Here is a 13,610-nt window from a genome sequence, read left to right on the forward strand (position 1 = left end):
GTGCTCCCGAGGTCAGGCAGCACCGAAGGGTCTCCTCTTTGACTCCCAGTGAGCGTACCATGGCACAATGGCTCATCTCACTGTCTTGATGCCAAGTTGGCAGGGTCCAGCTGTTCCGTCAGATGTGTTCACATCTAGAAATCAGACCTAAAGTTTGATGCGCTTGACGTGCAACCTTCTCTTGGTGCTTTTGGAAATGAGGGTGCTGTCTCCTGGAAGATGTGTCCGTGAGGAAGAGTGGAGCTGTTCACCCATCCATTCCTTTCTCATGCTTGCGCCAATGAAAAGTTGGATGTGTAGATGAGAGCTCTTTGTGGAAGGACTAAAGAGAGTCTCTAACCAGGGCGAGAGGCTTGGAGAAGCATATTAAAGTGTATCTACACTGGTATTAAGGGTGAGTCCTTGCAGAAAAAGAAACAAGTGAAGTCTTGAGAGGAGAAACTCAGGGTCATTGTCAGGGGTTTAGCACCTGTGTCTTTTAATGACAGCAGTGCAAAATTGCCCAGAGGATGGTAGGTTCACTTCACAAATCACCTCTTTTGATGGAGACCACAAACCGATTAGGGAAGGAACACGGTGACATGTTAGTAGGACGCTTGAGGGGGACTGACTATGGGATACGGGCAATGGAGAAAGGAAATGGAAGCTCTCCACAAATGCATATAAGTGTATATACATATATATGCGTGTACAATAAACAAGGGATCGGGAATTTAGGTAGGGGATGACAAGACAAAACACCTCCCTTTGCATGAAAATGTGGCCGTTGCGTCAGTTCTAATCAGAGCCCAGAAACGTTTGCCTGAAATGGGAGTTTGACTGGGAATTACAGTACCAGTGACAATTTGGCTTCGTACAAACTCTGCCGTGTGTCTCTCGTTTGGCGCAAATGAGTCCTGCCCTCCTTAAAAGGGATGGACACGAGTTAGAAGTTTCTTTACCAAAGAAAATGACACAACTGGAAGAAAAAAGAATACTGAAAAGGATCACTGATCGAAAAAAAGTGTTTCTCTTCAGGTATATTCAGGCGAAGAAAGCATTCAGCTTCTTTAAACTGTTATATAAAATTTGTACTAGTTTCTTTAAATGCTATTATAATTAAAAAAAAAAAAACACAACTGATTCTTCAAATTAAAAAAAAATAATAATAATCATAATTGTGATTAAAAACTATCCCCCCAGTGCTGATTTTCTCTACAGAAGAGGTCAGCGTGGGAGTTCTGCACCCTATACAGTTACAGTATTTCTGGAATAAAAAATTGCAAACACACACAGAAAGCACTACAGTATTCACGTAAAAATACCCTCCTTGTTGTTGTTGCTTCCCCCCTCCCAGGCAGAGGGGCGGTGGGATTTGAAAAGATGCCCTGAAACGGGAATACTCCTTTAAAAGAGTGACACTCTCCGAAAGGAAAAGGGTGGTGGGTAGACGCGACCCCGTGATTCAACTCGAAACAGAGATTCCAGCACAGAAACAGAAGTCAAGAGATGCAAATGGTCTGACAGCGGGCGGCTTACTGGGAAATGTCAAGGCAACCACGCGACCCTTGGCAGGCGACCGTCTATGCTTGGCCATGACCGGAGGCGGCAGAATCTCCTTGCGGTGGGAAGGCTAAGCTACACCACGATGCTCCCGCTACGCTCTTGCGCTTCCTGCGGTGTTGTTTCTTGCCATGTACTTACAGTCGAGGGTGACACACGAGACAGTTCTATCAGCAGTTCCCCACACGTACCGAGTCGAAGAAATCTCAGCTAAATCACAACAACAACATCAACAAAAATACAAAGCACCGAATCATCTCAAGACGTTGAGTCAGTTTACAGGTTATTACCGTTTGAAGAAGTTTGTTGTCTGTTTGTTTGTTTGCTTTCCTGTTGTTGTTTGTTTGTGTTGTTGTTCGTTCGTTCGTTTGCTTATCCCGATTTTCAGATTTTGTTTTCCTTAAAAAAAAAAAAAACAAAACACAAAAAAACCCAAAAAACAGAACAAAAAAAGAAAAAAAATCAAAACCCCCAAAAGCCCCAAATGAAACAAAGGATGCTTTACAATCACTTTAAGGCTCGCACTGAATGAGACGTGACAGGTCTTAACACGAGATTACAAATAATACACGTATGCCTTTCACAGCCTTAAAATGATACAGTAGGTCAAATTATTTTGCCAGTCACTGATCAAGTATTGTGCCTTTAAATTGACTCGCTTTTTGCTACTATGCTGAGTTTTATTATTACTGAAATTATCAGAGATGCGTAGATATGCTTTAGTAGAGTGTTTTTGGTTTAAGATTTCACAATTGGAGATCTCTTTTTTTATTTTCCAGAGACCAACGTGGCCGGCCTCATTCTGGGCTCTGGTGGTGGTTACTGACTCCACTGAAGCCAGTGGGCATCAGCATGTGCAGCTGTTCAAGACAAGATCAGCTGTGCGTCGCCATGTTCCCCCGCTGCAAACTGACCACGGTGCATGGGCCACCTGCAGGAGGAACGTGGCTCCCCAGCTGGGCCACATTTACAACACGACTTGGGCAAGTTGCACGGGCTTGGCCAAACAGTGTCACAAATGTGCCACCAACTGGAGGTGCAGACCTGACATTGTCTTTCAGCCGTTAGCAAAAACAATCTCCACTGGGGTTGTCTTGGCCTTGCTTTCTTTGTTGTTTTTTTTTTTCTTAAGTAAAATCCAATGAGAGCAATGAGATATTTCCAGACATTTCTCTCTTTTTTTTCTGTTGTTGTTGTTATTTTTTTTCTTTTTTTTCTTTTTTTTTCTTATTAATTTTAAGGTTTGTATTTCAGTCACATATTCTTTCATTATTATTATTATTATTATTATCATTATTTTCCTGGCATATAATCATCAAAGAGTTTTGCATGAGAAAGGTGACAGTACTTAATGAAACTCAGCACCTAAGGGCATAAGGCAGTTGTAGGTTTGTTTGTTTGTTTTTTTATTTTTCAATCAGCACCAATCCCATAAATAATGTTCTACACTTGGTGTACGGTATAAAACTGATGTGGAGATGCCTCCTTCTCCACCTGTGAATCCTAGGTGTGGAAGTTGAAATACTGTTTCTTGTGTGTAAAAAACAAAAGAAAAGTTTTTCTTTTTGTTTTTACTTACAAAACATAGAGAATATCTTTTTCTTTTTTTTTTTTTATACATACAGCAACCAGAAAGAAAGCTTATCTGAAGGTTTGTGTTTGTTTCATGATCTGTGTTTACCGTAAACAAAAATAAGGTCCCCTCTTTTACTTTTGCTTTAAGGAGCTTTAAAGTGAAGATTCATATTGTAGCAACTCATATAAGAGAGGTCCATCTCTATACCTAATACCTACAGCTGTGGGGGTGACATACTGGAGGATGTTGATAGTTCTTCTTAACCTCCTGTCTACAAAATGAGCATCCCATGCAGGATATCTCTTTCTTGGGATGTCAATCTTAATGAGAGGCCCCTCGGGGGGGTAGGGTCGCCCAGATGGAGTAGATGGTACCATTGCTCTCACCTGGAAAACGGGCAAGCAAGTGTCAGCTGTGAGTTCCTCCTGTTGCTCCGTGACCGCTCTGGTGGGCGTAGCCTGGGCCCCCCGGTACCCAGGGGTTTGGGGTGCCATGGGCTCAACATCGGGGGGCAAAGGAATGCCCCAGAGCAGCTCGGCGCAACAGGAGCTGGCAAAGATCTTAGCTCTTGGCCCCATGGGATGCAGCACACCATAATATAACAGCATCAAAGCTATCCCAGCAGCAAAGCTAAGAAAGACACAACACAGTGCTGGCACGGCATATGAGTCAGTGGTGTCAGGATCTCTGTAAAAATACCAAAGGAGCGTCAAGGCAGCGTTCTCCGTCAGGACTACCGTGTAATACGCAAACATTCTGTATCGAGTCCGCCCTTCCTTGACATTAAACCAGCAGAAAATGTACACAATCCCTACCACCATGTTGAAGAGGATCTCCTCCCACTTAGACATGCAGAAATCTGTCCCACCATGGATGATCCAGAAAGCCATGGCACACCAATGGACCACTACAAAGATCCCAAAGTAGAGCTGGAAGATGGAAGCAAAGAGAGCAAAAGAAATAACTCGGGATGAGATGGTGAAGAGGCGCCAGAAGAGATGGATGAGGGCCCCTCTGTAGCTCATACTCTTCTTGTCGTCCCTAGAGTCCCGAAGAAGCTTGTGATAGGAGGCTAGCACCCAAGCCAGGGACATCAGGGAGGCCACAGAGGACACACCTGCCGGAAGACACACAGATCCACTGAGTTAGACAGGAGGATTGGTTGAAAACATCATCTGCTCACTAAATTATTGCATCTGGGGCAGGCTCGGTAGCCCAAAGGTTCAACTCACGCCAGGTTGTCCTTACAGTCTGGAGGAGAGAAATACAGAAATATCAGTGTGGGAATTGCAATTGATGCTACATTCATAAGTTTTCCGATGCAGAACCCTGTGCTTATATTCAGGAGCAGTGGGCTCTGCCACCCTACCCCAGCTCTGCTCTTCCTATTGAAAACAGCCTCTGTCCTCATTGTGATTACATCCACATCTGAGAATCTGAAACTCAGAACCCATCTACAGGTTGCAGCCCGAGGATGAAGGTTACTTTCTGCAGAAAGAGATCCATCTTGGAGCACATCCTTGGAAGAGCAGAACAACTATGTTTTCTTTCACATCCTTTTTAACCTAAAATACTTTCCTACAAGCTGCATTCACGTTAACGTGTACGTGATTCTGCCTTGATCGGGAACCTCTGTTTGCATCCACCAATGGGAGAAATAGGCAGCTGATCAGTTTTATCACTGGTAGCCACGTGCAGATGAATATACAGATGCCATCAGTACCCCTCAGACGGTCCCAAAACACAGAACCTGACTGCTCCAGCAATCCTCCTGTACTATTTCCAGGACAGACTGAAGACCTGTATTGAAGGTAGCACGCCTCCATCACCGACTCCAGAACAGACACGGGACCAACCCTACAGTCATGCCTCCAGCCCTGTCCGTTTCCTTCTTGTCTTGGTGAAGCCCACTGGAAGGACCTCGGATCTCTTTCATGTCTTTGCTCTGTCTGGGACAGCTAATGAACCATTCAGCTCTGCCTAGTGCTCTTGGACCCTACGGGACCACTCCCACCAGTGAGGCCATTGCCTGCACTGGGGTCACCCTCAGCTCCCACCTTGTGCCCCTGCACTCTGGCATGGGGCAGGCATCCCACAATATTCCAAAGAGTCTCAGTCTTATTCCTCATTACAGCCAATGCTTAAACTTATTTATTTGCTCCAATGGATAAAATAACACTCCATCACACTCCAGGAGTGTGATAATCTTTTAAAAATACAATACCATTGATTATCGCAACGGTAAATTGAACAAATCATTGAGCGAATCATCATCATAAAAATTAAGAGGCAGATTCCTGAAAACAAATAAAGACCACTGGCATATCACTCCTTTGCTCCTATTGCAGATCACTGGACTTCAACAGCCCTGCAGGTGAAGCAACTGGTGATGGACTAAGATACATGACCGAGAAGTCAAATAATTGGGCAGCTACTGTTTGACTAAGGCTTTGCCAAAAATTCCCCTGGAAGCATCATCTACACATTCAAATCCTCCTTCCTTCTCCCTTCTCCCTCTGCCTGAAGGTCTCCCATGGGGACAGTAGAAAGACCTGTGGTTTTCCAGACACCACTTCGGAGTGACCTCAACAAGGCTTGTGTATAAGACTTGGGGAAGTATGGAAACTTCTGAAAGTGAACAGCTTAAGCCCCAAATAGTTGTAGATCGGATTTATTCCCAGCCTGCATTTGATGGACATGATAAACAGTTTTGGAAGCCTGGGAAATGTCATAGAATTTTTAGGTAATTGCCACACTGTGTGTAAGTATCACTTGTTGCAATCTCTTCTAGCCATTCAGTTTAAAAACCTTCCATGATTAATAGAAATAAAAGTCAAGCGTTGGCTGATGTGAGTGCTGCAATACTAGAAACATGTACAGCATTAGGTGTACCTGAACACTGAAAACTCAAGCAGTGCCAACCCACAAGAGGCAGATGTGTCACACTGGCTTAAAAATGTTTCAGTTGAGTTCATTTATTCTAGTAGAGAGTACATCAGAAACAAAAACCCAGTATACACATAAAAGCTTTTCCCGCTGTAACGTTTTCTGTGCATAAACCTACACTAATCATAGTCTTTGCTGTAAATTGCATAGAGCTGGCTGTGAGTATGGGTGTTGAGTCACTCACATTGCATAGTACCAGGCCTGCTGACAGTCATCTGAACGTCTCCTTGAGAAGCAGACACCCCCAGAAAGTGATTCACCCTGTCCTAAGATCCACGTGTGGGACAGGGGGGGTTGACTCATGCTCCCAAAGTGTCTGTCTCCATCCTTGACAGGGGAGTGTGGGGACTCGCAAACACTGGCGGGCAGGCGGGATGAGTCCTACCCTTACCAAAATATGTGTTGCATCCTCATTTGTGCTCTGATCCGAGGAGGGGAGTGAAGTATCTCTAGACAGTTTGACAGACTCTTGCCATTGTTTAAAAAATTCACAGCTCTGTGCTGAATGCAGCTTTGAGCTGGGTGTCACTGGGATGCGATCAGTAGGCAAACATCAACCAGAACCATGCAGCAATATGAAGGTTTTTCCAGTACTGGGGTGCCACAGAAATCATTCCCTGGCTATTTTATTCAAACCTCAGTGACAAAGCATGCTTTGATTTTTTGCCATCTTGGCCATGAGTTTCTCACTCCCATCTTTCCCTGTTACTTCCAGCCTGTGACTTTTTCATACAATAGGCTATTCTGGAATACAAACTCCGGGATAACCTTTTCCTTTCTATTTCACTTCTCCCAGGCCTTATTTCTGAACAGCTATGGAGAAGTCTCCAATTATAACTAAAACAAAAAGTTCTGGCAAGTTGGATCACATGGGAAGTATTTTCTTATTTTTACTTTAATTTTTGCACATGGTGACTGACGCACCTTCATGAGGTGCATGAGTGGGTTCCAACTCCCTTCCAAGGTTTGTCTATCAAATCCACGCTGGGGTTGGTTTGAAACTGAAGTCACTTCAGAAAACCCACTCCCACTCCTCCCTCTCTGTGCCTAGTCTTGGGAGCATCTGCCCTGCTTTGCTGAGCCTATGTGGGCCCTCTTAAGCCAGCAGGACATCACCCATCATGGGACTGGAAGCCTCACAGACCTGTGAGGTCCATGTCACCTGCCCATAACAGACCAGGGTGACACAGGCTGCTGTCATCACAAACCTCTCTGTACCAGGCTGTACAACAGCCTGTGAACTCCTGCTATCACCCACTAGGCAGCAGTGGGTGACTCACAGGCTATAGTCAGCTCTACTGAGGAGTCAAGCCCATGTGCCTTGAATGACACATCACAAGAATTAGTCCACCAGATCCCTTTAGTAATGTGCCCCAAAGTCCCAACAGTGAGACATCCACCTTACGTTCAGCACAGTGAGGTAAAGCTCTATAGTGTCCCCATCTGACAAATGAAATACCACACTTATCTTGGTAGAAGTACCACCTTGGTAGAGGTGCAACCTTGGTAGAGACCACCTTGAGGTCCTCATGGCTGAAGAATGCCTCTTACTGTTCTCAATGGAGAATGAGGGTTAAGTGCAATCATTTGAGATATGATTCATATACCATTTGAGATACTCTAGGCTATTCAAGACCTCCCAGTGGAGCTAACAGATAAGAGAAGCTTGCATACAGATGATAACATTTTGGAACTGGAAGCTGGAGTGAGGCAGGGCACTCAGAGCTTCTCAAATGACCACAGACTTATCTTGAGTACCGCATCTCACCTCGAGTACTGTGTACAGTTTTGGGTGCCACAACAGAATAAAGGTGTAAAACTATTAAAGAGCATCCGAAAGAAGGCTCCAAAGACGTGGAAGGGTCTAAAGGGCAAGACGCATGAGGAGAGGAGGAAAAAAAGACCCCTCTAAAAGAAGGGTCCTGGAGCCCGATGGAAGCTCATGGGGGAAGGCTGAATTTTAGGCTGTTTCCTCTGTTTCCTGCTGATGGCCCAGAGAAAGAAAAGGTTACCTCAGAAATGTAATGAAGCTCTCTGAAAAACGCCCATCGACAAGTGAGACTCAAACAAACAGCTCCTCTTAAATTGCCATGGCTGTTCTTAAAGCTCTCTGATATTTAGGAACAAAAACAGTGCGTGGAAAGACATCTCAGGCTATCTGGTTTGTTAATGCTATACAATTGCACACAGCTTTACAGCTTGTCTAATAAAAGCTGTCGACAAATCACATATAAAAAATGGTATTTAAAATGAACAGTATATCCATTTTTCACTTGGTCATAGTGCTACTATTAGATGTTGTACTGAGGGAAATGGTCGAGTGGGAAATATTGGTGGTAGGTGGATGGTTGGACTGGATGACCTTGGAGATCTTTTCCAGCCTTGGTGATTCTATGCTTCTATCATTCTGTTCTACAGAAGAGAGAGTTTTTCCACAAAAGGCATGTACTGCTGCAGGTTATCTGCTGTGGGAAATCTGAATGCAGTTTGTACAGCATACTGCCTACTTACTTACTGTGGTGCCTGTCCCTTTAAAGCTGAAAACGATGCCTAAATGGTTCTCTATTTCTTCTATGACATTAATTCTCCTAGAGATTCTCTTACAAAAACAGGAAGATACCAACATTTCTTTCTGGTGGGCTGGACAGCAAGTGCTCAGCGTGACACAAACCCTTCCATCAAGCTCTGCATGAAGGCAGCACCTGCTTAAAACAGCGTGCTACATCTCGGGTCCTCCCCATCACTCGCTGGCTGCTCACGCTCTGTGCAGTGAACCCTCTTATTGTGTTTTCCCCTTTGGGTGGCACGTTCCTTACTGAAGCTCAGCATGAATCTAGGAACAGCTTTCATTCCGATGCGCACGGAGTGGAAGTGTATTCCTATACAAAAGAGATGGAGTCAGATTCTGCTTGTGTAACAACGCTGCCTGAGAGCTCTTCTCCCTTTCTTTTTAATCCATTATTGTTATTTATTTGCATCAGGGCAAAAGGGATCAGAATCAGACTCCAGATCTGATTTCCATCTGTTCCTGTAGAGTCTGATGCTTGATCTTTTTTTCTTTTTTTCTTTTATTTCCTTTTAGGGGAAGGAATTACTTTTCTTTCTTTCATTCTTCCCCTTTGTTTTTCACTTTCAAAATGGAAGAACATGGATCTTTACCACTAAAGAAATAATAAAGGGCTGCACAGACTGTTTTGTCATTCATTTTCTCCATAGAATTTCAGTTCACCTCCTTAACCAATTTCCCCAGTGTGTCCCCAGTCCATTCCAGTAGATGAACACTAACATCATTTATGAGTCTGACCCAGGAATGGCCATACTCACTCTGTGTGCCACCTATTTCTATAGCCCTTGAACACTCTGAAAGTAACTCTGCAGTTGAAACCAAGTCCAAAAGATGAGCTGCACTTAACTTCAGTGGCAGAAACTTCTCCATTCCTCTTTCTGCTTTTAATGGAAAGGATGATTTTGGCTCAAAACCAGACCTCCCATCAGGGGTTGACTCACTTAACCCATCTCGGACATGGGAAGATAGAAGAAGCCACTGTTTTGGAGGGTCTTCCTCCATCCAGTGACTACAAAGGGTGTCAACTGCATTTGGACAGTTTAAAATGAAGGTTAAGCTGTCTAAGATGAGTTCAGTTGCATAGCAAGGGGGAATGGATCCTATTCCAAAAGAGCTGAGGGATCCATCCAGCTCCAGAGGACATTTGGGTAAAAAATAGGGATTTACTGAAACATTCCCCTAGGATGGGGACCGGTGTCCATCTGTCATGGCAATCTGACTCTGACTCTATACTGGATTCTGCCTTTGGACACTGGATTGCCAGCTTACCTCTGTACTCTACTCAGAGCTGGAGTGACCAGGGATGGAAAACCAGAGCCTTACATTAGGAAGAGATGTGACTTGATCACTGAGTTTTTCATTGGCTGTTCTGATATCCTGTCCTTTGCCTGGTCCTCATGACACACATTTTAGTTTCACTGCAGTTTGGGCAAGGGTTGAGTTTCAAATCCTCAGCATCTGCTCCCTTGCTAGGGACCTCTTATGAGAGCTTCCTCCAAGGAATGCTCACAGGCCTGTTCTAACTCCCACAGGACAGATTCACCAGTCCTTAAGAAAAATGCTGGAGACTGTTTGGGAAAGGTAGGGAGTAAAGACAAGTAACTCAGTTCCTGAACCAATCTCCAAGTAGATCTGGACAACAACTGGTCTTCTACCACTGAATCCCACTGGGACTTTCTGATACAATGAAGCTTGCTTTGAACTTCTATTCAGGACCATCTGTGACCAATATAGCACAGGGAAGCTCTTCCATATTAGACCAAATGAACATCCACATTCCTGAGCCTTGTACTGAGAGAGGGAGAGGGGGAACAGGTTGCCATACTAAGGCAACTTCAGAATAGTTTGCACACACAGAGAGTTGCCCTCCAACCCCTCCCAGTTAAAGGCTGGCTCATGGCCTGAAATGTGAACGCTTCCTGAAGCCTGCTCTTTCCACATAATTAGGATGACTACAGATGTCCTCACTGACCCCAGAAATGTCGGATCCCTTTTTAGCTTCCCCCCAAGTCTTTGGCTTTACACTGCCTTGAGTAACAGAGCTCCACAGTTTCACTGTGGATCGTGTTTCGAAAGGGCTTGCTTTTCTCCCCTTTCATCCTGCTGCCTTTCAGCTCTCCCAAATGCCCCTTTTTTTCCTGTACTGCCAGAAGAGGTGACCAGCCACATTCGTCTGATCTGTGCTCTCGTTATCTCGGCTGCCTCTGTCATGTCTCCTCCTATTCATATCCTCCGTGAACACAGGAACTGCCAAACTGGCTCAGGCCCTGAGGCCATCCAGTCTTGTATCTTCTCATGGATGCAAGCCAGCCACTGATCCTTCTGCAGGAGGCACAAGCACCCTAGGCCAAGCAGAAATGGGATAATCTGCTCTCTGTTTTGGAATATCCTTGAATACCCTCAGCGAAGCATCAAATCTCCTGTTGAAAATGTTGGCTATCAATCACCTTCCACGTAAGGACTGGCAAGCCTTCCCCCAGTTTTACAACATTCTTAATGAAGATCTTCCTTGCATCATGCGCCTCAGTGCTTATCCCACCCTGGGAGAGCTGTCTGAGGCAAGGGATGAGATGCCCTCTGGAAATGCCTCTCTGACGTTCCATTGACTCTGCCTGGAGTGAGGATGATCAAATTGAAAGGACACAGCAAGTAGAAGGGAGAGAGATGAAAAGCACTCTGATAACAATGGTTTGGCACCTACCGAATCCCCGCCAGAGCTCAGAGAAGAGCCCTGAGCTCCAGAAGGGTGAGGAGAGCAGAAAGAAGGATTAGGGAAACCCATTCCTGGCTCCAGGTTGGGCAGCACGGCTGCTGGCTTCCACAGAGCAGAAGCTGCCAGATGCAATAGAACGTGGGGAAATGCAGGTGATGCAACATTAAGATTCTCTACCACTGAAGGACAAGCAGGCAAACAGTGCTCCAACACCCTGCTGATGAGCAAAGATGCCTACAGAGATGTAGGCAATCATGAAGGGAAGGAGAGAGGAGAACATACCACAAGACCAATCTGTCCTTTGAGGTCTCTTTTGACGTGTTTTTGTTTAGTATATCACTATTAATGATAAGAAGCTACTTAATTGGAAAATGCATCTTCCATTTAAGTATTAAGTGGAATGTTCCATCTAAATGTAAAACAAATATAAAGAAAAGAATTCACCGTTCCTCTCTCACTAAAAGCAAACAATCCCTCTTCAGTGGATGCAATTTTCAGGCTGTTGACACAACACAAGCCTTTCCTCTGTGATGTTTGGCCAATAAACCAGGAACTTCAATAAGCTCATTTTGATGTTGCTGTTGGGATCTCACTAGCTTTGAGTTGTTTCCAACAGGGATGGCTGCTGTTATCCCTCAAGTTGGGGCTCACATAGCCTGGAAATCCACCCCTTAGCAGTGAAGACTCAGGCTATCCTACCTAAATGCCAATACTTCTCCAGTACCTTAATGTAAGGGCATTCTCCCTTTGAAGGTCATGCTGAATCTCATATAGGCAGGTCTGCTTCAAGGTTCACAAAGACTCTCAGCACTGATAGCTACATGCATCTCTTGCTTCTAATGCCACCCATATAGGAACAAATAAATATCCAGTCCAAGCCTGGTCTAAGTTTATGCATGTACAAATTACTTGGGCTAATTCTGCAGAGGTAATGAGCTTAGTGAGCAGGAGACAGGATTTCCCAGGCACAGTTAAGGCAGTTTGTAAATAGAGCACAAGAACTCTTACATATGTCTGTTTTTCTCAAACTGTACGAAATGCCCCTTTTCTCTTACCCTCCACGCAGTCATCCCTGTCATTATGAAGACTCCAATTAAATTCTTGTTAATTTGAATGTCTGAACTGCCATCCTAGGATAACACTAAAAAAACCATGCAACCACACACATACACACAACAGTAACCACCACACCAGCAAACAACCGAATCCCCAAACTGAACAACCACAGAAAAGAGGATTCAGAGCACCCTAAGAGACCCCAAGGGATTTCACTTGAAATGTTCCATCACAATGCCTTGGAAACACCTCAGCAAGGACATCACCTACATCTACTCAGGCACATTGAAATCCATCTCTGTAGGGTCTATAATGGGTCTGTAACATAAACCTGGCTCAACTTGAAAGAAGCACGGCCAGAAGAGAAGTCATCTCTACAGACTTGCATTGCTTTTTCTCGATGTACTTTCTGGTTGTCTCTTAACCACTTCTAATCTGAGAAATTAGAGCAGCCTGAGTAGAGCCTTATATCTGGATGGCCACCAGCCAAGCAATGCTGAGACCCCAAGGCCTCCAGATCTTACTGAGCACCTGAAACAGGACAAAAGCCCATCTAAGCTCCATTTACAGTAAACGAGAAGAGCCAAACACCTAGATTAGCATAGATCTGCAATCAGCCTGTACTGACTGAAGATGCCCCAGTACGACAGAGCTGCTCCTGTAGCCTCTTGGTTACACGCTCAGTGTTGAGTAGCCATTGCTTGACGAGATCTAGATTTTTTTCTCTCTGGTGTTGAGACTAGTCTTTTCTGGAGCATCAGGATGGAAAAGAACCACCTTTTTGATGATTATTTTAACTGAGAGAATAAGATTTGCTGAGATTCTTGAGCATTCGAATATCTTCACAGATTACAGCAGTCACTTCTGATTTATGCTCTTGCACAGACCTGAACAAACTTCCTTTACTGAGACATTTTTTAAGACATAACAGTATTTGAACTCTACCAATAGGAACATTTGGTATAGAAACACACCTTACAATACTACTAGAATGCACTGAGATAGGAAAAACTCTGTTAGAGAAGAAAACATATGGTCTGATTTGAATCAAAGTCTTTCCCACCCATTTCTCCATTCTGAATAGGGATAGTTGGCATGAAACAACACAGCTCTTACCACAAACACATACAGTATTCTTGGATTTTAACACTGTGCCTTTGATATTTACTACAGCATTTTTCTCCTGATATTCTTTTTTAATTTGGATGAGA

The 13,610-nt window shown here is 44.3% G+C and overlaps 1 protein-coding gene across 2 annotated transcripts in view; it reads right to left on the reverse strand.

The window, feature by feature from the left end:
- XKR6 (XK related 6) overlaps window positions 1-13,610 on the reverse strand; it is a 188,446-nt gene that overhangs the window by 37,506 nt on the left and 137,330 nt on the right. Inside the window, exons 3-4 of one of the 2 annotated variants that reach the window (XR_003074467.3) lie at window positions 1,833-4,235; window positions 1-1,752 (exon numbers count right to left, since the gene is read on the reverse strand). The exon at window positions 1-1,752 is cut by the window's left edge and continues 37,506 nt beyond it. Coding sequence is in view for 1 of the 2 variants with exons in the window: in XM_015285178.4 (XP_015140664.2) it covers window positions 3,271-4,235 (965 nt within the window). In the remaining variant the exon portion in view is untranslated. Of the gene's footprint in view, window positions 4,236-13,610 lie in introns of both variants that reach the window. The other variant, XM_015285178.4, reaches the window with a different exon arrangement.

This window comes from Gallus gallus, chromosome 3 (assembly GCF_016699485.2).
Source record: "Gallus gallus isolate bGalGal1 chromosome 3, bGalGal1.mat.broiler.GRCg7b, whole genome shotgun sequence".
Lineage (NCBI taxonomy): Eukaryota > Metazoa > Chordata > Aves > Galliformes > Phasianidae > Gallus > Gallus gallus.